Consider the following 25337-nt stretch of genomic DNA (forward strand, 5'->3'; position numbering starts at 1 on the left):
GGTACTACCAGTTAAAAATTACAACTCCCAAAAGTTTTAGTTAAGCTCTTCAGAAAGTGCCTTGAGCTTGACTCTATTGCAAAACACTCCCAAGCTTAGAGCCTTCAACATTCTTTCACTAAAAGCTGAAATAAACAGAAAACACTTTGCAGTATGCCCCTGTTGACCCCATGTTACCTCAAACTAAGCAAGAACAAGATTTAGATTAGTAGGCTTCTTGTGGAGAAACCTCTATTGCTATCTTATCTTGAAAATCCAGAGACTAACATGTAAGTGTCTAGAACATGTAGTGTGTGAAAAGCGGTGTCTCAGGCAGGAAATTTTCAGCCTGTTTAAAGATCACAGCATCTTCAGTTTAAGCTAGAAAGTAACCAGCAACCTAAATGGACCAGAAAAGAACAGCAATTTTAAACAGAAATGCAGTATTCTACAGAAGTAAGTTTGTTTGTGTAATACATTTAGTTAAATGGAAATCCAAATAATAATAATAATAAAATAAAAAACAATCTCATTTCTGGTTTGGTTGGTCTTTTTGGGTTTTTTTTTCCTTCTTTTTTTTTTTCCTTTTTTTTTTTTCTTTCTTTCTTCTTTTGTTATGCTTTGTTTTGCTTTGTTTTCTCCTCCTTGTACTGGGCTTTTTCATTATGGTAGCAGACTAAGTGAGTGCTTACAATAAGAGGCTGCTCCACTCCTCCCAGTTTTCCTTGGAGAGGGGCACTCACTGTTTGCTGTGGTTGTTGATTTAGTGTCTGGGAAGAATGAGGTTTTTTGGACCGCTTCCTCATCACTCTCTCACTAAAGGAGCCTGCGTCATTGAGAAATGTTTAACCTTCTGGCCCTGAAGCGGGACTGGAAACTTTGCTGCAAAACCTAGAAGCTAAAACTGGATCTTGAAAATGTTATTTATGCGAGCTACTCTTTCCTTTGATTTAATTGGGACATGAGATTGCAGAGCTTGATTTAGAGTTTTGAGTAGCTAATAATCTGGAGAGTGAGCAGTAGGAAAAATTAGTTTAGTGAAGAATAGCGAGTAACTGGTTTAGGGGAGAAGAGTTGGGGGCAGAAGATGGAAAATTGTGGGAGGACTGTGTGGGGAAAGGCTGTCCTAAGATCGTAATTCTGGCATTGTCAAATGCTTAAGTAGTTCTCTCTAATTTGTGTAAGGAGGCTGGCTGTGTGTAATTTTATTCATATAAAGTGATGGTTTCAAGATGCTGATAGCAGAAGCATGTCCTGAAAAAGCATTGTGGGACAGGAATTTTCAGACTTTACCTTGAAGCATGAGTTGGTCGTGGAGAGCAGGGGCCTAAATTGTGGTGGGAGCTCTTATTTCCTGGGGTTTGATCTAATAACAGATACTGCCTTTCCCTGTAAACTTTGGTATGACTACTAAATATCTGATGTTCCCAGACTGTCCACTCCATCCCTCGCCCCCCATCTGGGCCATGTGGCTTCTTCTAAGACTCGTGCAGAACTTCCAGATGTCTGGCTGCCTTGCTGGAACAGCCCTCCATTAACTGAGAGGGCAGAAGACATTCAGAAGTCCTAGACATTTCTTCAGCATTATCATAATAAATCTGACATTGTGCTTTTGCAATTTCAGTGTGTGGTGTGCCTGTAGTACAAAGAGCAATCCTGACATGCCCACAGAGTGTTGGATTTATTGTATGTGCTCTGGCAATCTGCATAGCACATGCTTGTGTGCTTATCTTCAGGATATTCTGAACAGAAATGTGGCAGCTCTGTCTCTCAGGGTTCAATCTCTTTATGGGAAAGAACCTGAAACTAAATTGAAGAAGCTTGACTCAAGGGTGAAATAACAGGAAACAGTCTGAACTGACCCAATGATTGGTCGTGGCCAGTGGAAGGCAGGGGAAGAGGCTGTACTTTTCTTCACTCTCTGTTTTTTCATCATTAGCAGCTCAGTGCACCTGCTGCGTAGCCCCAACTAACTTAGATATAAAATGGATGATTGGACTTTGTTGTGAGCAGTCTCATTCACTTTTGAAAACAAAGTTTTTCTGCTAGAGCAGTGAGCTGAACTGACTACTGAACTTTCTTATGAAACCTACAGCCATCAAAAAGAAGGAATGGTGAGAGCAAGGTGCTAGATTATTTCAGCTGGCTTGGGTAACATCACTCAAACGGTCTGTACTGAATAGTGAAACTAAATAAGGTAGAAGAGAGACAATTTCAACTCTGAAGTCATCAGTGGGATGAGAAAACTGCTGAACACTGGATCACGGAACCAGTAAACCATGGCAGTAGCTGGGCAGTAAGTCTAGGAGAGAAAAAAGATAGGCAGCAAGGAAGAATATATAGCATGTGGTAGACTCAGATAATTAAGAAATGTATGAAATTAGAAGTGGATGATTTTTTTTTTTGAGAATATTAAAAATATGTGCATTTTCCCAGTATGAGGTTTGTCATGTTAGAATTTTTTTGTTTGTTTTTACTCTGAGGTTGCTATGTGTCTCAGCAGACAAGCAAGCTGCTGGAAAAAGGGTGGTTGCACATATATCACAGAATGGTTGACATTGGAATGGATCTCTGGAAGTCATCTTCTCCAACCCCCCTGCTCAATCAGGACCACCTAGAGCCAGTTGCCTAGGACTGTGTCCAGATGACTTTTGAATATCTCCAAGGACAGAGACTCTACAACCTTCCTGGGCAACCTGTGTTGGTGCTCAGTTACCCTCATAGTAAAAACCAAGTGGTTCCTGATGTTCAGGGGAGACCTCCTGTGTTTCAGTTTGTGCCCACTGCCTCTGGTCCTGTCCCTGGGCAGCACTGAGGAGGGCCTGGCTCTGTCTTCTTTGTACCCTCCCTTCAGGTATTTATATACATTGATAAGATCCCCCTGAGCCACCTTTTCTCCAAGCTGAACAGTTCCAGCCCTTTCAGCCTTTCCTCACAGGAGAGATGCTCCAGTCCCCTCCTCGTCCTGCATCCAGTCCCTTTGCTGGACTCTCTCTAGTATGTCTGTAAGTCTCTTGTACTGGGGAGCCTGGAAATTGACAGAGCACTCCTGGTGTGGCCTCACCAGTGCTGAGTAGAGGGGAAGGATCACCTCCCTTGATTTGTTGGGATCATTCCTCCTAATGCAGCTGAGGATGCCTTCCTTAGCCTTCCTTGTCCCAAGGGCACATTGCTGGCTCATGTTCAACTTGGTGCCCAGTATGTTCTGCTGCGCCCTCTGGGCCTGGCCATTCAGCCAGCTTTCAGTCTGCCTCACTGTCTCCTCATACTGCAGTCAACTTCTCTATGAGGACCTTACAGGTGACAGTGTCAAAAGCCTCGTTAAGTCAGGGCAGACAGTATCCATTGCTCTCCTCTCTTCGACCACATCTGTCTCTCTACGTTGTAGCTCAGACTTAAGGACAGTTTTGCCCAATAGCTGTCTTGCTCAGGAAAAAATATTTTCTGATAGGAGAGAATTGTGAGTGTATAGTGAATTCTGGACTTCTATAGTATAGTTGCCAAAAGTAAGTATATGGCAGTGTCTATACTGTTAAAATTGTTTTTGTTCTGAAGCGTTTGTATGTGACTTCTGTTAAGCCAGCTGTTAGATGTAGTGGGAGCAAGCAGCCAAGTCCAAGTCCTGTCCGTTCATAAGAACTGGCAAGCATATAAAACCCGTATCTTTTTCAGTTGCATATTCAATTAGATTATCAACCTGTTTGCTTTTATGCAGTCCCACTTTAATGGTCCCTCACTTGTATCTGGATTTGTAAAATAGATTCGGTAGCTAAAGAAGGATGCTAGAATTTCTAATTCCAGTTCTGAGACACAGACTGTGTTGCATGTAAAACTGTCTACTTGTTTTAACCCAGTTTGTCAAACCAAAGGGTTTTTAATAGAATTGAATTTGTTAGAATCCATAAATGTGAGGTTCTGACTGATGGCTTCTGGTAACTCATACCAAAGTGACAGAACATCATCTTAAAGGGGCGCCAGGCAGCTGGTGAAAGATAGTGACCGAAGAGACTTCTCTGCATATTGCTTCAGGTGAGCTCACAGATTTAGGAGAAGGGAAGCAGAACAGAAAGCTGAGGCCTGAATCAGAATCAGAATGTAATGTTCTAAGCACAGTTATTCTTACAGTTATAGGCACTTAGACCACATGCCTTTCAATGCATTTAAGCTAGCTGGGGATTAGAACTCCTAAGATTTGGCAGGTTTTGCTGGGGCAGCTGAAGAGGACACACCCTCCCAGGTACTTGCCTTTTCTCTGCTTTCATGGCTAAAATTTCCAGACCTCTTGGATCTGAGATAAAATCTGTTTTAAAAGTAATTATGCACCTTGCAAAGGAGGCCTGTGTCTTTACTTCCTGCTCAGCCCCCTCCGCCACTGCCCTTCTTTTGAGTAACCACATAGGTCAGATTAAACGATGTGCAGTATTTTGTTGTGCTTTCCCTATCTTTGTAAAATCTTTTCTGCCTTTAACTTTTGCCAGTGATGGTAGTGTCATGGGTGCTTAAAAAATTGCAGTTTCACATATGTGGAAAGGTCTTTGGAGCAGAGGTTTGGAACATGGGTATGTGCAGGCTAAGTTTAGGATCTCCTATGTTACATTCTGGGGCAGTTCCCTGGACAGGTGAACTTACACTGAGGTAGCAAGTGGTAAAAGCAAGGTAGCTCACCCTGGTTTTCACTGAAGGGAGCTCTTGTCTTTATGGCTCTGTCTGTGCAAAATTACTGCTGCTTGCTTGAGCCTCATGGGTTTTTTGTGAGTTTTTTTTCCATTCAGACATGGTTCTTTTCAAATACTTGGAAAATGGGATTTATCATGAACTGCATGAATATTTTAGGGCAATTCACATTGTTTGGAGAAAGTACTATGTTTTGGTCTGGTACCTGTGACTATTATGACGAAATCATTGGGGAGAGGTACAAATGATGTATGAACTGGGAGAAGTCGTATGTTTCATCCAAGAGTCTGTCTTCTGTTATAGCCTTGAACAACTTCAAGGGTAAACAAACCTTTGCTTTGGTCAATGCAGAATATGATTTACTTAAAAATATAGTCTATGGAGAGGGAATGGTGGTACTGTCAAAACTGCATCTTCTTGAAGTGATAGGCAAGTGAATCCCATGAGGCAAGTGAATTGTATGAAGGCATTAAAGGACTCCTTCCACAGCATAGCAAGGATATTTTTCCTGCTAATCAAAAGCTGAATAATTTGGTGTCGTGCAGGTGTGAAAACTATCCCAAATCCAGTCTCGCACTGTCTCCCTCTTGAGAATCATGCTTTATGTTGCACCTAAGGTCTGGAGTATTTGCACGTGTGGAGGGGGAATGGGTCCGTACTAGACCTTGGTAGCCCTTTCCAGGATCAGTGCCATCCATTCCATGAGATTAAATGGTTTGCATGCCTTGACGTTATCTCAGGCTTATTTTATGTTGTAACTAAAGATTAAAACTTGAATGTGCTGTACATTTTTGTATTGGAAACATAAATTCAGTTGTTGAAGCTGCCATGAAAGCTTGGGATTGGCATCTATCCAGGGAATAGCTGAGTCTTGGCACTAAAGGAGGAGTTTGAACATTTGACATTGGAAGTGATTTATTGTTCTTTGGGAATGCAAGAAGTGAATTTTATGTTCTAAGGGCAAAATTATTTCCTGTCTCAAATAATCCTGACAATAGCTGTTTTCTACCATGAGATGAGCATCCATGGCAATGGAAAAGGAGACTACCACTTTCAGTGGCAGCTAACAACAGAACTGGCTTAGAAGTATCATAAAACTTCATCTCCTACTTTATCTCATACAAACCTCCACTACTACTTGGCTGTGACAAAGCACTTGAACCATTTTCAGAAAAAAAGTTAGTAGTCAAAAAAACCCCACATCTAAAATGATTAACGTTGACTACTAACATATTATATGAATGGCATGGTCTTTTTAGAATTATACCTCCATTAGTGCATAGTTGTTTCAAGTTGGGAAGCAGTCATCTGCAACCATAAAGGGTAAATAGACATTTTAAAAAAAAATCTAGATTTTGGGATGGCAGTTCTGTATCAGGTTAACCAAGGATAATTGTCATATTAAGCCTCGACAGTGTTGTTATTGCCTATGTAACTGATGAGTTTGGAGAAAGAATGCTAGCTTTCTGGGCAGAAGTCACAATTCTGTAGTGAGGGTTTACCTAGTGGCCACTAGTATAAACTGAGAATAAAATAAAGGTTTGCTAATCCTTTCACAAGCAGTGCATGAACATCGAGTGCAGCCTGGCTGTTCCCTCTCTTGCTTAGGTAGTTTAAAAATAGACTGTGCTTTCCAAGTGTTTGCAGGCAGACACTTTGTGCAGCAAGAGGGTTTAATAGAGAAGAAACCTTTTATCGCCAGAAGCCAAAAGGATGTGGGAGGGAGAAGTGCAGGATATCATCTGCTCAACAATCACACAGGAATTAGTGACATAACTTCTCAAACTCTTACACATGCCTTAACATGAGAGGAAGGGTATCTTTCTCCTGTCCTTTCCTACTTATTTCTTCCTAGAACAAAACTGCTGTTTTAAAACAAATTGCCTCCTTTTCTGCTCTGTCCTGCTTACTCCCTTTGGCCTGACAGCCAGAACTTCCTCTTTTTTCCTGCTTTCAAGAGCAAAACCAAATGTTTTGGATTTTGCTGTTTTCACCTGTTCGTAGTGGTTTAAATTAAAGTCTGGAATATCTGCAAGAGGAAATGTTTTGAAAAAGTCAGGTCTCTTGTGCTCAGTGTTCTTCACTGGGCACAGTATATACTTACATGTCAGTCTTCTGCGATCTCTGGATGTTCCTGCCTGTGTCCAGTGTTGGTAGTGGGGAAATACACATCTGCATGTGTGTGAGCACATCTGCTTACCCCTGGAGGGCTTAAAGTTATTTGGGATGCATGTGGATGAATTAGCAGACCTAACCGTAGGTGGGAAGGCGGACAGGAACAATTTTAACTTTGTTGAATCTTGTGTGACTGTGTCTGCCTTGAAGCTTTGACTCTTTTAATGGGTAAACTATTGCTCTTAGGTAAGAGCAGGGAACTGTTACTCTTACTTCTTTCGGTCTTAAGTGATTATTTTAGATCAAGATGGGTAATAGTTGAACTAAAGGAATATATGGGAATTCTGTTGCAATTCCAGCTGGAGCAACTCTCAGTTAAGTCCCTCACATTTGAGATGCTGCACTTGATGTGTGAGCTCTCGCTGTGAAGCTCGTTGGCTTAGCAAAGGTAATTTGAGCTAATCTTTCTAACTTTGCACTCAAGAGTGAGAGCATTCATCCAGCCAGTTCTGGGGGGCTCAGCAGGGGATGGTACTTTGAATTATAAAGAGGTATGTGGCAGTGTTTGCATCTAACCAGAATTTATCAACCAAAATGGTAAAAATAACAAAGAAAATGTGTTTGGGTATGTGTTTTTAATTTACTTGCTTGTTTTTGTTGGTCTCATATGCACAGTGGACTGCGGTTGTTTGGGAACTAGCCATAAAATGTCCTTCTCTTCATCTCTCTGCTTTCCTCCTGCCCTCTACTGTCAAGTTTTCTTTTGCGGACAGAGTCCTTCCACTACATTAGCCAGAGAAATGTACCTGGTAGTTGCATTTCATCTCTTGGATAGGAATCTCTATATAGGCAACACAATTTTGCAGTCAAAGAATGTATGTGCAGCTTTCTAGAGGGCAGCATTGACAAAACTGTTGCCAGTGGTTTTCAAAAGAAAATCCAACTCAACACCCCCACCCCCCCCACCACCACCCCCACACAAAACAACAACAAAAGAAAAAACCAAAAGTGAATGTAACCAACTTGTCTTTAAAAATGGCACTGTTTTCTTTGGCTGTGTAGATGACAAGTTCTGAGCGGGTGTAACACTCCTGTGGAGTAATATTAGGAGCATGTGCTGCATAATGCTTTTGGTTTGGTATGATCTAGAGTAGGATAGAGTTCTGGACCATTTCCTTCTCTTTATCGCCCCCAGATTCCTCAGTACAACAGATCCTGGAGGGAGGGAGGAGGAGAGGCATGGACCATAGGGGAACCAACATCTCTGTTTCCCTTCCCCTCTCTCTCCTTCCCCTCTTTTCTGCCCTTGTAGCAATACTGCCATAGTCTTCTTGCAGATGACCTTTGGTTAGCACTATTGACCAAGTGAGTTCTTGGTTTGGGGAGGGGGGAGGTGGGAAGAGCAAAGGTTTCAGCTTCCTCCTCCTGCTTCTCCTTCCTCCTGAGGTCTACAGAGCCTGGGAGAGAGGCAGGGCCGAGTAACTGGGTGTTAGGGGGAGTGGGATGGAGCATCGCTGCTGCTCTTTCCACAGCTCACTTACAATGTTGACTTGATGGTTGGAAACTGCTTACCTATCGAGTTAATCAAATGGAGATCAGCATTGCACTCCTTGGGCTGAACCGATTCTTCATCCTGTGGTTTACAGATAGGGATTGTGGATTTCATATGTGTGTTTTAAGGGAAAGGCAAACCGACATCTTGGCTGAATCCCAAGGAATGGGGTGGGTGGCAGAGTTTATATAGGTGCTGGGGGTTGATTTGGCTGTAGCTGCTGTGTGAAGTTCACTTTGGCAGCTGAAAGATGCAGAGAGAAGCACTTTCAGAATTAGAGACAGTGAGGTAATGAGAAAGTGACATAGGAAAGGAAGTGGGGGGGGGGGGGAGGGGAGGGCTCAAAACACGCCTTGACATCATCTGATAGGTTTTCCAGCCTGTGCTGCAGCTATTTTTACGCTTTCAACTCACAGTATTTACAGCTCAATGACAGCCAACGTGCCAAAAGTGGGGGTGGTGGTATATCCCAGAGTGGGTTGAGGGACTGAAGAGCTGTTCAAAAGCTACAGAAAGGTCCAGGTTCCCAGGCATGCCTACTGCTGTTGCCATTTTTCACATCTGCATGGTGGCTTACCTTTGGCTACCTGTCATGTCTAGGAGTTTTCTGTCACCAGCTAGTTGAAAAGATGAGTATGTAAACTTCAGGCTCTTCCTGAGAACTGGAGAAGCAAGAACGTGCAGTGCTCCCAGCTTGGTGTTTCTACCTCTTCCTGAAGGTCACTGTTGGTGGGAGGCAGGATCCTGGGAATATCCAAAGCAAACTCAGATTACATAAATGTGATCCTTAGCTGAGAAGAAAAGTGACACAAGCATCAGTATGAAGTCTGTATTTGTTTTGAAGTATAAAATAAATAGAGTCATAAGACATCAAAGCTTTACAGTGCTGTAGGTGCAGCATTCTCTTATTTTTCCAGCATTTGTTTGCTTGCTAGAAATATCAGAGACAGATCTTTAAATCTAGTGGGCTCATACTTCTTCCTGAGGGTTCAGCTGGCTTAGACCTTGGCTGAGATCTTTCTCATGTTGCCTGAATGAGCATATATTGCAGGTGTTTCCAGTTTTTAGCAGTACATTGTTTCTATTTCATTGCTAAATTCTGTGCATGCAGATCCTTGCAGGCATGGTGTTGTCTGAGAACATTACTACTGGGGTAAAGAAGACAGAGAACCTGCACTGAGCTGCAGGGAGGACTGGAGATGAAAGGAGGAAAAGAATGCACATTTTAAGTTGGTATGAGGGGGTTGTAAGCACATTTTCCATCTTCTTATTAATTTGAATTTAAAGAATACATTAATTTTGGGGGATAAAACTAATGATGCAGTTTTGTGTTACAGCTGAGCTGATCCTAGGTCAAGCCTATGTCAAGACTGGTGTAGCCCCTCTCTCCCTTCCCAGTTGTGTTCACCAGCCATCAGCTGTGATGCTCATCCCACCTGTTGGTGGTGGTGTTTAGTAGGTTGAATTGGCTCGTTAAGATACCAGATAGATTGTTAGAACTGGTATTAAGGAAGCTAAGACAGTGCATGGCTAAGGGAAGGGCAGGAGATGGTGAACCGGGAGTGATCTTTCTGGTGGTAGTAAGCTTTAAGCTGTAGCACCTTGCAGTTCTGATGCTAACCTTGCACAGGCAAATTTTTGTGTGCTCCTGGAATTTAAAGGTCAAATATCTACAGCAGGGTTAGAATTTAACCTGGAGGTGGTTCACTTTTCCACATTTCTCTTCTAGCACATAACGGGAATTTGAAAAAGTTACTGCTTATGTTCTTGACTTTTGAGGATAGAAAAATAAAAGAAGAGAAAGTTAATGAATTCATTCAAATTAATTCAAAATAGTAAGTAATGATAACTGACATTTAAATACAAGTAGTGCATTCTGTGCCCACCAGGCCTTAGAACTAGCAGCAGTATCTGTGCAAGCCATATGCGTGCCTGATGATTCTTTTTATTTTTGTATGAGGGTGTAAATTATAACGCAGCATCTTGAGGAAGAATACATTCCCCACAGTCTGTATCTCATTTCACACTTGAAAGTCAAATCATGTAAGGCTCAATAGATGCCTCACAGACGGATTATCAAAAATGGGCCTGATGTTTTCCAAACCACAAATCTGTGGCAAATACTTAGGTCCTGTTGGTAAGGGTGATCTTAGTGCTACCAGCAGCACTGCTGCCAGTTCCAGGGTAAAAGTTGTGCAGGACACTGAATGCTGGACATGCATTGGTGTGGGTTGATCCTACTTTTCTGGAGTGGTTAAGCAACTGAAACTGTTGTTGAAAATCCTGCCTCTGCCGTGAAACAGATCTTTTCATCTGTCCTACTGATTTCCAAAGAAACTGTCGAAGTTACTCATCAGGCCTTACTTGTACTTACAGTGCATTGATATTTCTGTCCATGTGAGCGTTGATCAGACTTTCAGATCTCTTATCAGTACATCAGGATCCAATGAAACAAATTCAACTTTTATTTAAGTTTTTGATGCTCATCAAAATCTGGCAGTAGTGTCAGTATTTCATACAAGACAGGTTGCTCTTGGTCTTTGCTCATCTATCAGAGTCTGTGTTTTGCAAGGAGGTACCCCACAAGCGCTTGCTCTTGCGTTGAAGATATTGTCCAACTTGGACCCCTCAGAGTTTGTCTTCTTACAGCATGGAGGACACTACTCAAGTCCTTCTTGGAGTGTTCTGTCCCATCTTATTCTGTTTTGGTTAATTGATCCTTCTTTCAGAACGCTACATAACCTGTAGGACAAAATTTTAGACTATCCTGCTCAGCAAAGAAAAGATTTATCTACGTACCCTTGAGCCAATCAGGTGTTTTTCTTTCCAAGCTGTTTTCTACACAGGAAGAAAGAAAGGAAGGTATGTCTGCATACATATCTGCACCTCTGTAATAATACATTGAGAGGATCAATCTTCATCAAGTTGGAGTTGTCAATTAAAACAGCAGAGGATTGGTTATATCATCAGATTGCCAATACTAGCAATATATTTCATGTATTATGAGCTATTTGATGCCTCTGTCCTTCCAGTTCTTAAAGTTTTCTTTGTCAGAACTCGGGCAACGTCTTAGGACTGTTTTGGCAATACCTGGGTGTTGGTGAGTCAGCTGGATAAGGCAACTGGCTCACACTTCCCAGGCTTCATGCACTGTGGTGAGCTGCTAGCTCAGACCCTGGCTGGCAAAGTAACAGCAGTCTTTGACCTCTGTAGCTGAATCTTGTCATCTCCACCATCCAAATGGTGTATTGCTTGCCAGAAAAAAGTAGGAGTCAGTCTGACACAGGATGGTTGTTCTTTTGTTATTACAGTAATTACGGGACCTATCTGCACAGAGTATCAGGCCTGATTCAATAGGCAGTTCTGTGTTGCAGTGGAAAGGGGAGATCTGAACAGGGTGTTTCTTTCTCTTCTCCGTCAATCTGGCTTTAGCACTCTTGTGGTCTGCCAGGTCAGCTTCCCGAGGCAGCTCTTTGCAGCGTTACGGCTGCAAAAGCAGGCTCATCTATTTATGCAGTAATTTGACCTTATTGGCCAAAGTTCATTATGAAACTGAACCTGTACCTGACTTTTACAAATCCTAAATTTAAGATGGGAGTTTGTATTGAGTATACAGTAGTAATTTAGGATTAATGCAATTATGGAGCTTTATAATATCACCAAAGATATTTTGTTACCCACAGGAACGTGAGTTTGGATTCTTTCCTGAGTGAAGGTTAAATATTTCAAAGTAAGAAGAGTACTGTTGAAGGTACTCAGAAATGTCAGTGATGCCACCTAGCATCATTATTTAGTAAAAATGTAAAAATCTGTGTATTAGTTTTTAGTTTGTAACTTAAAAATATGTTAGATAGTTTTGCAGCTTATGGTAGAGTTAGTCATGCTTTTTAAATTTGGTTGAACACCAATTTTCTTAGATATTAGCTTCATTATTAGAGACTTTTTTCACTTGTGGTTGTTATTCTAGCCTTGCTTTATAAAATGGCTTGGATGCCTCTCAAACTATTTGGAGATGAGAAGTTGTCTTGACTGGGGACAGGATGCAGGGGGCAGAATATGAAATGGAGACTGTTCCCATAGTGTTTAGAGTATTCACCTTTTTATTTTTGTAATCTCTGTTCTTCAGACTTGTAGGATGACACAGATTACTGTCCATCTTTATTTTTTTTTTCCTGGAAAGATACTAGAATACATTTTTTAGGTATACGTATTCATTGGACAACTCTTCTTTTTTTGTTGTCTTTTTTCCCCCTCAGACTTCATTGCACCTTTTACGATGCACGCTTAGGGAGATTAAAAATCAACATAGCCACCAGCTGTATTGGTGAGAGTACCTCCTGGCTGTCACTCGGATGGAGTGTGCTTTTCCCTGGCCACTTCCAATTCAGTACCATGCTAGGCAGTATGTATAACCAAAGTTTGCCAACCACATGGCATCTGTTCATGATGCACATTAAATAAGCTCCAAATGAGGTGAGTACCTCCATACAAGCAGAGATTCTGAAGTTTTAGTGCTTGCAGTAGAGGGTTATTGGTTGGGGGCTGCTGATTATTTTCAGGTAGGTGTCTCTCCTAGGTTGGGAGAAAGATTTAAGGGAAGAAGAGGTGAGAATGCGTGCTTGTACAAAGTAGCCTTCTGTCACCTGTACGTGTTCTCAGAGCAAATGCATATAAGAACACTGTTTCCCAGATCATCAGTTTAGCTTTCTCTGTAACTAAAATTATATATTTAATAGTTTAAACAGGAAGTGCGAAGAAACAGCGTGGCTTCTGCAGTCGGAGTGGTGGTGCTTTCCTAGCTGTGCGTGTGGCATGCTTACAGTCAGGAGGTGCAGTGGGAGAGGGCAGTGCTCAATCACATGATATTGCCTGTCTGGCAGGTGTCCGTAGTGTGAGTAGAGAAACCAACTGTTCACTATTTTGGGTGAATGAGGTTGGCTGTTACTGCAAGTGGCCCCGCGAAGAAGTCCACGCATCTGTTGATAAGTGCCACTCTGCCACGCTGGGATCCCGAATGCTTATAGCTACTTGCTGAAACAGAGAAGCTTCTGTCTGAGCTTTGAGATTGTAGGAAGAAAAGTTTTTGCCAAGAGCCTTGCTGATTCTAGTATTTAGATGTTGGCTGTCAGGATTTGTCTGTGCCTCGAGTAGCTCTCCGTTCCTATGCAAGCACAGTCTTGGAATCTAGCAGTAAACTAATTTATTTTTTTTCCATTCTACTGCTTGGTGCAGTGACCGAAACCTGGTAGCAAGGGATTGCGTCTGGGTCTCTCGTGAGGATTAAGCACCCTTTCCACCAGCCTGGGACGCCTCCTGTGTTATAGAATCAGCCTTCAGGTCCAGGGATTTCCTCTAATATGTTGGATAAAGCCAAGACACTCCAGCCTGCCTATGTTGGGATTGTGCCGCTTGCAGAGACTGTGTCAAAGCAAGGGAAGAGCTGTTCAAGCACATATCAGGATTCATATCACAGCTTACGAGAAGGTTAGCAGGCTCTGCTTTCTTTGTTGTAGGCCCTGTATAATTGGTTTGTGGGTTGGCTTTTCTGTTTTTTATTTTTCTTTCTTTCTTTCTTACTTTTTTTTTTTTTCCCCCTTGCATATTGAATCTGCCTGCTTTTTCTTTTCTGGGCAGTAGTCCAGATTTTGGGTTTCCCACTGACTCCTGTGACCTGTTGTCCCTGAGGGCGCTCATAAGCATTTCACAGAACAGGGCTGGAGCTCACTGTGTAGTAACTTGCAGTGCGTGGACCATGGGACAATTTTACTTGCATTTGGAAGTTTTAATTTCGGAGTTTAAATTTCTTCCTCTCCTCTGTATCTATAGGGCTCTTGTGAGCAATGTTTTAAGGTTGTTTTATTAAAAGTGTAAAGGCTTGTTCTGGAGTGGCAACTCTACCTTGAAGGAGATAGTGTCATGTTTTAAGCTTCAGTATGTTGTTTGGAGAGTTGTGAAAGGAGAGAGGTGTGTGTATCTAAATGTGGTTCTGTTTAGATAATTCACATAATTTGCAGGTATTCTCCTGCTAGTATATGTGATATTTTTTTTTTCTTAATAGGTAGGGGTTTGGCAATTCTGAAAGATTATGTAGACAGGTAGAGGTCAGATTTCATGGAGTGATATCTATGAGGAAAGAAGATCTGGAGGGATTGAAGAAGATTGAGAAGATGAAAAAAGATAGTGATCCATTCATAGTGTGCAGCATAATAAATAGCAACAAACAGGAACTGGGAAAAGATTGCAGGGAAGAATGGCAGAATATAAAATGCCAATGGCAAACATAACAAGCTTTACGTTTTATCAGAAATACTGGATTTGTCTAGCTACAGGTGAAATTTTAATAGGAACTTGCAGGAGTGAACAAAGATCTTGAGCACAGTGGCCTCAGAAATAAGGTGATGACTGATTTCAGGAGTGAGTAACGTGATCTGAGAGGAGTGGAAAATGATTTTCAGTGACATTTTGGACAGAAAAGTAAAGGGTGGTAGGAGTTGAGGATAAAAAGCCAGATATAATAGAAAGATAGCCAATGTGTGGAAGATGATTTTAGCTTTTGCAAATAGAGGATTTTTCTCTCGTGCAGCTCTAGGCCTGCTGAGGCTGCCAAAAAACCTGTGAAGTTTCTGCACCCTATTGTCATTCTCCCTACCAAGACTCCTTAACATATATCAAGAATTAGCTTTTTATTAGATTTTTAAAATATTACTATTTTTGTTGCTTGTTTTTATTGGGATACTCTATGTCGAACAAATAGGGAAAAGGAAAAGAAATCTGAAGTCACAGTCCTCAAATTCAAGTGTGGGAGTAATAAATCCGTTAGTATAGGCAGCATTCCCAGATTACTTTGTCTGCTCTGGAGGCAAAGAACTACACCATGTCAGTCTTCAGAGGGAAAAGACAACCCAAAATTAAAAAAGGTAGAACTGGCAGCTGTCTTGTATTTGCAAAGCATTGATATTCACAGAAGGTGAGCAGTCTGCATTTGGATGTGCTAGGGTACATCTTCTATCCACTCACTAAGTATCACAAGCTCTACAGTGGGTAACATGTAGAATGAGGGAAATGCAATTTAATCAATATAAAAATGTTTGTTGCTGTCTCAGGTAGAAGTGAATTAAGGTAATTGAATTCTTCTATAATTCTGATTATTGAAAAAGCTGTTGACTCTGCAAAGTCTAGCAGTATCATCAGCCTACCTCGTGTCTAATTCATGATACTCTAATATCATATGTGATGAGGAAAGCTGCTTTCTACCAGCTGCCAAACGCAGGGTAAGGAAGACAAATAGATGCTGCCAGCTTCTTTCATATCAGAAGAGAAAAGAATAACCTTTTAGCTTTGCTGCTGCTCCATTCAAGTCTCTTGCGGTCTTGGGATGCCTGTTGTATTTATGCTGTAGCATGCACTGTAATTTGCAGAGCCAAATCTTACAGGCAGGGAAGAAGCAGATGCACTCACATGTAAACCATTATGGAAGCTTTGGAGGTCCAGAATTAGCACTGAGCTGAAACTGTAACAACTATTGCACCTTAGTTTTGGTCCCTCCAAAAATGGGACAGTTTAGTTTTGTTATTGCCTAGAACAGAAAATTCATACATTTCTCGTTCTTTACCACACACCAGTGAATGGGTGCCACTCTGCTTTCTCTTTTCAATAAAGCCAGGCATGTCTGCGTTATGCTGACAATACTCATACCTGTGCTCTTAATGAATCTCATGAGAACCAGCTGTCTGGAATAGACTTAATCTTCTTTCCTTGTCTCTGGAAAACAGATGGTCTCCTAGATTTGATTTATTTATTTTTTTGAATTGGGACTTAACACTGAAGTTTGGGAACTGGCGGTCCTTTCCACACAGAAATGGATTTGACATGAGGGAGTCAATATATGCTTGTATATTTTTCAAAGTATGTGTTGGGGCTGTTATGTGTAAAATTCCTAGAATTCAGGAATCCATAAACATGTTTTCTGTTCAAGAATGCCTTGGAATGATTTAGTTTTCAAATACCAGAGCCCAGTTTGCAGTTCCTAGACCAGTTAACACAACAGTATGGTAGCCCCTCATGCAAGATATGAAGAGGGAATGGCAGAAAGCTACTCAAAACCCAGTTAACTTTCATGTGAGTCTAGCTTAGAATTAAGCACTTCCAAAAGTAAATTCCAACTTTTCCACCTCTGTGCAATGTCTTTCATTCATTGCTCTTAAACTAAAAACTTTTTTTGGCAAGTCCTCCCTTCAAAAACGTTCAATGTGACTCGGGGGCTGACAGTGAAACTCACCTGTCTTTTTCCAAGATTTGTGTCTCAGGGCCCAGACACATGAACAAGTTTCTGCATGCCATCTGATCTGCGGTAACTGTGTGCACATACTTGGTCTGCAGCAAATGTGAGGTAATTTGAGTTAGCTTAGCCTTTGATTAAACTATTAATATCTGTTCAGTACTTTGAAGAGATCAGGAGTCGTGCAAATGCTTGTTAACATATGGCTTTCTTAATGAGTAATGTAGACCTTATTGTCATATAACACCTCTGGGCACCTGAAGGCAAAGCTGGCGGGTGGCTGTGCCTCAGCTGGCAGAGGGCAGGAGAACCTGCACTTGTGGGCTTGGAAGCTCTCCATACCGAGGAGGTGTCCTGAGTGAGAGGGCAGCCCCTGCATCTGAGGCAGCTCACAGGAATGCAGGGTGACTTTTTTCTGTAAAGGTTGATCCTGTGTCTTCCTAGTTCAGAGTGGACCTGAAGATGCTGTGGGAGATGTCAAAGCAATGCCTCATGCAAATGCCTGGGTAAGCAACATCAGAAACCAGTCATAAAGTATAACAGGCCAGATACATCCCACAATTCAGAATTATTTAGGCAAATAGTGCTCTGACACAGAAAAACATAGAAGATATGTTGAACCTATGAGGAGCTAATCTGCTGGCATTTCTTGTGGCAAATCCAGAGGCACACCAGATGTATGCGGTTAGACTCCCTGTAACCTTGTGCTGCAACCAGCCTTTGCAAATGTTGGCACAGCGGCTGTGACTATGCTTAAAAGGTAGGAGGTGCAGTGAAGGTAAGATAATGATATATTAATATGAGGTGGCTCAAAGTTGGCAGTAAGATAGCAATTCAAAGTTATTTTTGCTTAATTCCCAGCATGCCTCATTTGGCTGCCAGGGGTCAGTACTGGGTCCAGTCTTGTTCAACTTACAAATCAATGACCTCGGTGAAGGGACTGAGTGTACTCTTAGCAAGTTTGCTGATGATACAAAACTGGGAGAACTGGTCAATACACCAGAAGGCTGCACTGCCTTGCAGCGAGACCTGGACAGGCTGGAGAGTTGAGTGGAGAGAAACCTCATGAAGTTCAACAAAGGCAACTGTAAGGTCCTGCACCTTGAGAGGAATAACCCCATGCACCAGCACAGGCTGGGGTTGACCTGCTGGAAGGCAGCTCCATGGAGAAAGACCTGGGAGTCCTGGTGGACAGCAAGTTGCCCATGAGCCAGCAGTGTGCCCGTGTGGCCAAGAAGACCAGTGGGATCCCGGGGTGCATGAGGAGTGTGGCCGGCAGGTCAAGGGAGGTGATCCTCCCCCTCTACTCTGCCCTGGTGAGGCCGCATCTGGAGTGCTGTGTCCGGCTCTGGGCTACCCAGTTCAAGAGAGACAGGGAACTACTGGAGGGGGTCCAGTGGAGGGCGACAAAGATGATGAGGAGACTGCAGCATCTCCCTTATGAGGACAGGCTGGGAGACCTGGGCCTGCTTAGCCTGGAGAAGACTGAGAGGGGATCTTACAAATGTCTCCAAATACCTTAAGGGTGAGTGTCAAGAGGATGGGACCAGGTTCTTTTCAGTAGTGCCCAGTGACAGGAGAAGGGGCATTGGGCACAAACTGAAACACAGAAAGTTCCATCTGAATATGAAGAAAACGTCTTTATTTTGAGGGTGACAGAGCACTGGAACAGGCTGCCCAGAGGGGTTGTGGAGTCTCCTTCTCTGGAGATACACAAAACCTGCCTGGGCATGATTCTGTGCAACCTGCTGTAGGAGAATTTGCTTTAGCAGGGGGGCTGGACATCTGGAGATACGATCTCCAGAGGTCCCTTCTAACCCTGAGCATTCTGTGGTTATGTCACTCTGAAGACTAAAGGTGTTTCAGGGTATTTGTTAACTCTATGACATGCATAGGAAGCTTAGGGAAGGGGTTAACACTGAATGACCAGGGTTTTTATAAGTGAGACCTTACCAGTGGAAGGAGAGTTGTAGCATTATCCCTGGAGTTGAATTCACATATTTTTCCAGTCTTGCTGCCCTAATGTGTTTTTGCTTTTTTGGATATGACATGTTCTCCCCTCTTGGAGTTTACTGAACTATTCCTGTCAGTGTAATGATCCCCAGCTGTTGCTTTAGCCTTAGCTATTTTCATGCTGGGAAGGGGAGGAGGAGGAGGAGGAAAGGGACAGAGGCTAGCTTGTTTACCACACTGCAATCTACTTTATTTGTCAGAAAACGGCTACTATAATACTTGCTTTAGCACAAAGTAATATTAAAAGGGAAGAGTTGTAGATTTGGACCTGTAAGAGCAAGGAGACAGAAGGACTCAACACATGCAGAAAACAAAAAGAATAGAAACTGGGTGTGGTGCGATGAGTACAGCTGTCAGTAGCATTTATGCAGAAAATGCTTTGAACTAGTAATGATACCAAGTAAAATTTGCAGTAAGTACTTTCCTGCCCTGTCAACTGAATTTTCTTCACAGTTGAACTGAGCTTCGTGTTCAATGGCAGTGATGCTGGGGTTTCGATAATCCCAGCAACTGGGAAGCATGTTAATAAAGCTTGAAAAAACTTGTGTGGCTTTGGAATTGTTATTTGACAATTATCTGTTGTTTATTTTTTTAAGAAAATATCTGTATTTATACTTGTAAACAGCAAATGACTGATGCTCCTAGGAGCTGTTGCAAAGCAGATGCTTTTTTGAAAATAGAACTATGATACTTAAGCCCAGATTGCCTGTTTTGCATCCAGAAACAACTTCTGCAGTTAACATGCTTGTTCACAGTCCTTGCCAGACAGATGTCACTGTGACTTTCCTGCCCAAAGAAGATAAGGGTCAGTGACAGTGCTGTTTCTGCTTGTGGTTTTGGATCCACATCAGGCTGCCTGAGTAAATCTTATCTCGGTACTTTTATCACCTATAAGACCTGTCACTAGTCACCTCAGATTTTTCAGCATTCTGTCACACCTGCAAGTCATTGATCAACTACTTAATGAATATCTATACCAAAAATAAGTGCCTGCTTAGATCTTTCCTTTCGTGCCCACACTCACATCTATTCAGTCTTTTCTCAGCATTGAATTACTGATCATGTCACCTGCTGCATCAATAAATTTTGATCCAAAATGTTAAAGCAGCACATTTCTTGGCAAGAACCTCTGCAGCCGATGGTAGAAAATGGGATATGGCTCCTGACATAGCTTAAGTTTATCAAATGAAAACATGCAGTGTGCCTATGGGGCAAATTGTGTTCCATTTTCTTACAGGAGGCCTCTAACTTGACGCATGATCTGCTTGAACGGCTTTAACATGGAGCAGAACTAGTGGTTCTTTTTCTTTCACTTGGGCTAGGGGAAGTAGATACAATGTTTTTCCCTGCCAGTATGTAAAATTCACTAACCTGATATCCTTCCAAACTAAGAGCAGACCTGCAGTAGCTGAAGTATATGGCAATATGGTGATTACTAATAAGAACTACAAAATGGTTTTTTGCTCATCAGTGTATTCAGGCTTTTTCCTGGTGTTGAGTGAGATGGGTAGAAGAACTGTGCAGGTGACCTACTGTCAAAGTTTATTGTGCATATAATATAGTTAGCCTTCTTCCAAGAAAACAAAGGTTTGAACTTTCCATTCTGCAGTTCTGCCATCTAAAGTTAGCCTTAGCCTGATGAATCTAAGAAATGTGAAGGGTCAATAATAAGGAAGAGGATATATTGCTCTGGGACATGGATTCCTTCCAAAATTGACAGTGAAAATGTTACTGTCAATTGAAATTGGTGAAATCCAGGCTTGCTGAAGAATCTCATTTTAATAGTCTTATAAAGAAAATATTTTGGTAAAAAAATAGGTATTTGAAAGTTTTCAACAGAAGTGCCCATAATGCATTTTCCTCCATGATAGTGACAGGGATCATCTGTTGCAGTCATGTTTATGAAAACCTTGTTCTGTGGTCTCCATCCCCAAAGGCAGCTCATGGGCCTGTCATCATTCTGAGGGTATTTCCTGTGATATCTCTGCTGCACCCTACGAGCTGACACATTTAACATCTTTTTGGTAACCATCCTCACTGAAACACTTGTCAGGGCACGGACATTATGCTGCTCAGCTGGTTTGTTGGGGGCAGATCTGAGTGATGCTCTGGATGACAGAAGGAAGAGATCCACTTTTGACTTTCTCTGTGTGGAGTTTCCCCAGCTTCATGTTTCTATATGTTTCTGTAGTATTAAATGCATGGAGGCTGTAGCTGTGGGTTTTGTAGGAACTGAATGTGGCAGTAGCTATGTTCTGCAGGTACTTGTCTCTGCAACGCAGCAGTGCTGGAAGCCAGGATGTACAAGCTCCCTTTGTGTAATTTGGTCAGTATTACGAGCAGCATGTAACCTGTCCCTGCAAACAGTTGTGGATTTTCTTTCTTATTTTGGTGAATGCTCTTTCTGATGCTCTTTTCATGCTCTTTTTCTTCACTTTCACTTTCCTAAGCTTTCATGCCTCTTTCTGTATTATATGTGAAAGTCCTTCTAAGCCTGCTTGCAGCTCACACCTTTTCCATGCTCTGATGTCAAATTCTCCCTTCTCAGAAGTGAATGTAGTAGATGCTAAACTAGTAGTACCTTTGTGCCTCACCGAGAGGCTGTTTTACTGCTGCTAATAATAGCTGTCACATTGACTGCAGGCAGTTTAGAACGAGGATTGTATCTTCGGGACTGACATGTGACCATAAATCTAACTACAGTGGCTGCAAACACTGTCACCACGTAGCTATCTCCCCTGCCTCTTTGCTGGAGGGAGCAACAGAAAGGAAACGTGTCTGCCCTTCACTTGCTTTTGTTCAGTATATTAGTGAAAGCCCACCTCTTTCAGCAGCTGGAGAGAATCTTCCGCTGCGTGTAACGAGTATGGGAGTACCTATTGCTGCCAGCCATCTCCTCTGTGCCCTTCAGTAGAGGACTGAGCCAGCAGTAACGGTTTAAACATCTGCAGAATTTGTCCACCAGTCTGAAGTCAGTGGTCATGCAGGCCATTCTGATCTGCTGGGTTTTTTTAGTTTGCTGAATGACCTGTTACACAGAATTATATTATTTAGATATTTATAGCTATGATAGCACTTAAGAACCACATTAAGCCTCATAGCCAGATTTGTTTTCAATGCTTCCCTTGTGGAAAAAAACAAGAAAGTCAGTCCCGGAGATCTGTAGTCCAGACTTTTAAAAGAAAGTAAATATCCAAAGAGAAAGGAAGTAAAAAGTAGTAGATGTTGTATGATTACAGTTTAAAGAGTTTTAGGGAATTCGATGTACTTTTTATGTGTACTGCAAAACCTGGGGATCAGCTTCTATACTGGGCTGCTGTGAAGCAACTGTTTTCTAATGTAGAAGGATATGATGGCCATAGCTGAATCTTGTAACTGTTTTACAGGTAGAAACAGCATTAAAGAAGGTGTCAGACTGTTGCAGTACAAAGGCCAGAATCTGTATGTGAACCATGATCATGACACGTGTTCTTTGCAGTCTTTGAGAAATCAGCAAAGATGTTTCTCACTACCATGAATTAAAGAAATATGATAATTCCTTGTAGCATCCACCTGAAATTCCTGCTAAGAGAAGATGCTGGGGCTTGGACAAAAGCTGGTGACAGGCAAGCTAATCAGATAGGGAATGCTCTGACTCTTTATTTTGCATGTAATATGCTTGTTGGGCAAAACCACTTTCGTTCCATGTCCGTGAGGTAACTGTCATCATAATCAACCAATTGAAGCTGGGAGATGCTCAAGCTAGCTAATTTAAAATTGTAAGGGCTAGCTTTCAGAGTTTCCTATATTGGTTAATTACTTTTTCTAAAGAACTGCTGGATTTGTATTTAAATTTGCATAATTCTAAGTCCTTTTTTCTATCGCTTGTGGAAAAACACATTTGCTTTCATTTGCATTTTGTTTCAGTAAATCAAACATTTTTAGGTGATTGAGAGTCTGAAATGGTCTTGAAAATACAGAATTATTCCACGTTTAAGTAGAAAACCCAAAACCACAGCCCATATGTCAAAGCGTCCCAGCTGTTGCCACAGAACTTCTGTGATATCTTGAGCATTAGATGATTTCTGCGAAGGGAGCTTGTAACTCCTATCTGTAGAGGGTGCCCTGTGGCAGAAGGAAGGCTGAATCATTGGGCCAGCATCACAGTCTTGGTAGAAATGTTTGAGAAAGTTTTTGGTCTTGATCTGAGAGGCTGATAGTTCACTGGAGAGCTGTGCTGTAGCAGAAATTGCACAGTGGGAGGTGGGCAGTGAAGGAAAATATTGGACCATGTCTGTTATTGCTGAAAGAGGCATGAAAGGATTTCTTAATCAATTTTAGTATTATAAACTTGTCTAATCCATCATGGTTTAAAGGGAAGAATTGTTCAGATTCTGATATATCTTCAAACATGTTTTTTCTTCTAGAATTTTCCTGAAAAAATATAAACAACTCTCATGTCTCATCTGTAAGGGAAACAAAAAGGTTGGAGCAATTTCTTCTTATAGGCAGAGATGCCTCTATCTTTACAAGAAAAAAAAAAAGAAAAGGGTTCAAACTTTTTTTCCTTTTGTACTGTAACATTAGTAGACCGCTGTAGATCTGATTGTCAGGATCTAACTACCCATTCCTTCTATTTCCTTCATTTGTCCCCATCTGCCACATCACATTAAATTATCTGGGAGAATTTCTTTCTAGGGCCTTCTTTTCTTTGCAAGGTGGTTAAGGGCAGTGTTAGTTCCTCCTTGTTCATTGTTTCATGGAAACAAAAATCAGTGTAGACTGTGACTCAGGTTTAGACGGAGCACTGGGAAATTCTCTCTGATTTCCCCCCCCCTTAAGGTTTCTCTTCCAGCTATAAATAGAAACAATGGATATATAGATGGCATCAACAAGCACTGATTACAGATATTTACTGTCTTATGATACTGGTGTCTCAATTTCAGGTAGACCTTTTCACCTAGGTATTTTGTTACAGGTCATCTTGTTGAATCATGCGTGGTAGCCAGATTCCATACATACAGATATGTGCCTAGTTATTCACATGCTTAGTTTTCACCTAACCAGTATTACTGGGATAAAATGATTATATAAGAATCATTACCCTGCACAGAAAGCAAAGAAAAAGAAAGCTTTTCTTGATAAGCTTGTTGTACATTTTTGCATGTTGCATATCTTGCTAAATGTATCAGTTGCATATGTTTCAGGTTGATTTCTTAAAGTCCTTTTAACAGTTTGACCAAGTGCTGAAATGGACTATTAGGTGTACCAAGATTTTATGATAAGAGTGAGCTTCTATGTGTTCAATAGAAAGACTTATGTACTGATGGTAATACATTTATCTGATTTTAAAATTTTAGTTTTAAAGAAGTCAAAGCTGGCATTGCATTAGAAAGTAACAATGATTAAAATATCATTAAACCCCCCTAAATTTTACATGTTTAATGAAAATGGCAGGAGTTCAATCATGAAGGAAGAATGTAAAGGCAAATGCTGTAAAATGCATGCCAACTGCTAGTCTTTGTTTTAAATAAACACTAAAAGAACCCTGCAAAATTCAGCATAACTTTTGTAGTAATAATCAAGTTTGCATATATTTAGTCATGTAGCGCCCATGAAATAAACATGTTCAATTGTGTGCAATATTGAGAACTGAGATTGTAAACTTCTAAGGCTATGAACTGGTTCTTCCTTTCGTATCTGCAATTTTACCACCCCAGAACACCAACGCTGACTGCGCCTTTGGGAACCACTGACGGCAGTAACTATTCTGTCCTGTGTGGAGGTTAGATCACATTATGTTATGATACTTGGACCATGCTACTGCTTTTGTTTGTCTTGTAATGCTGTCCTAACAAAATTAAAATTGCTGTAAACAGTGGCTATATCTTCTAAATGCAGTTTTAAATTAACATTACTTTGATTTCCACATTGTATCAAATTTGCTATGAAGCCTCAAAAATGACCTGCTGAGGTGGCTTGTTGTTCTGTGCTCACAGTGTGAGCCAGCTATCTTGTGGTGCAATGTGGGGATGGAAATAGATTCTTTTGCTTTTCATTGTGTATTTGCTTCTGATTTCATATTCTTTGGGGACTAGTTTCTTCTGTAGGTTTGAATCTTTGATTCTGCTAAATTAACTATATCAAAGAATCCGTATTTGTTTGTCTCCACTAAGGCAGCTATTTAATGTCTCGTAACACTGACTCATTAAAAGATAATACATGCAAATATTTCATCATCCTTTGAAAACATTTTTTTAAATTATTCCTATTTCATATTTCTCTTCTAACAGCATCCTTGCAGCAAAAAGTGACTATTGCCCTGTGCCTGTATTTTTTTGTTTCTATTCTTCTGGAACATGGTCATATAGACAATGCATCTAATGTATCAGCAGGCATGTGTAAGCTGCATGTCCTGTCAGTGATTTTATGTGACCCAAGAACATTTTGAGCTGTAGAAGCTTTGAAGAGTTTGATTTTATCAAGAAGCAAGCCCTTCTAGTCCTGAGGGTGAGAGTCAGTTAATTGTCTCTCTTCCTTCTCTTCTGTGTTCTTAAATGACCAGTTGCTCCTTTTTCTGTGCTTTTCAGCTGCTTTTAAAAGTTTGTGGGCATTTGAGAGCCTGAAGGCTTTTTGAAGTGCCTGATGGGAAAAAACCCAACACCTAGTGTTATGTCACACTCATGTTAGGTCCTTGGGTTATTACTAGCACATCTACTGCAAAATATTTTGAAAGTTGTTGCTTTG

The 25337-nt window shown here is 41.3% G+C and overlaps 1 protein-coding gene across 1 annotated transcript in view; it reads left to right on the plus strand.

Moving 5' to 3' along the window:
* Window positions 1-13605: 13605 nt before the first annotated feature.
* Window positions 13606-25337, plus strand: part of MRTFA (myocardin related transcription factor A) — a 50342-nt gene continuing 38610 nt past the window's right edge. The window contains exon 1 of the mRNA XM_037389288.1: window positions 13606-13804. Within this exon, the coding sequence (XP_037245185.1) occupies window positions 13678-13804 (127 nt within the window). The 5' untranslated portion in view covers window positions 13606-13677. The remainder of the gene's footprint in view (window positions 13805-25337) is intronic.

This window comes from Falco rusticolus, chromosome 5 (genome assembly GCF_015220075.1).
Source record: "Falco rusticolus isolate bFalRus1 chromosome 5, bFalRus1.pri, whole genome shotgun sequence".
In the NCBI taxonomy this organism is placed as follows: Eukaryota; Metazoa; Chordata; class Aves; order Falconiformes; family Falconidae; genus Falco; species Falco rusticolus.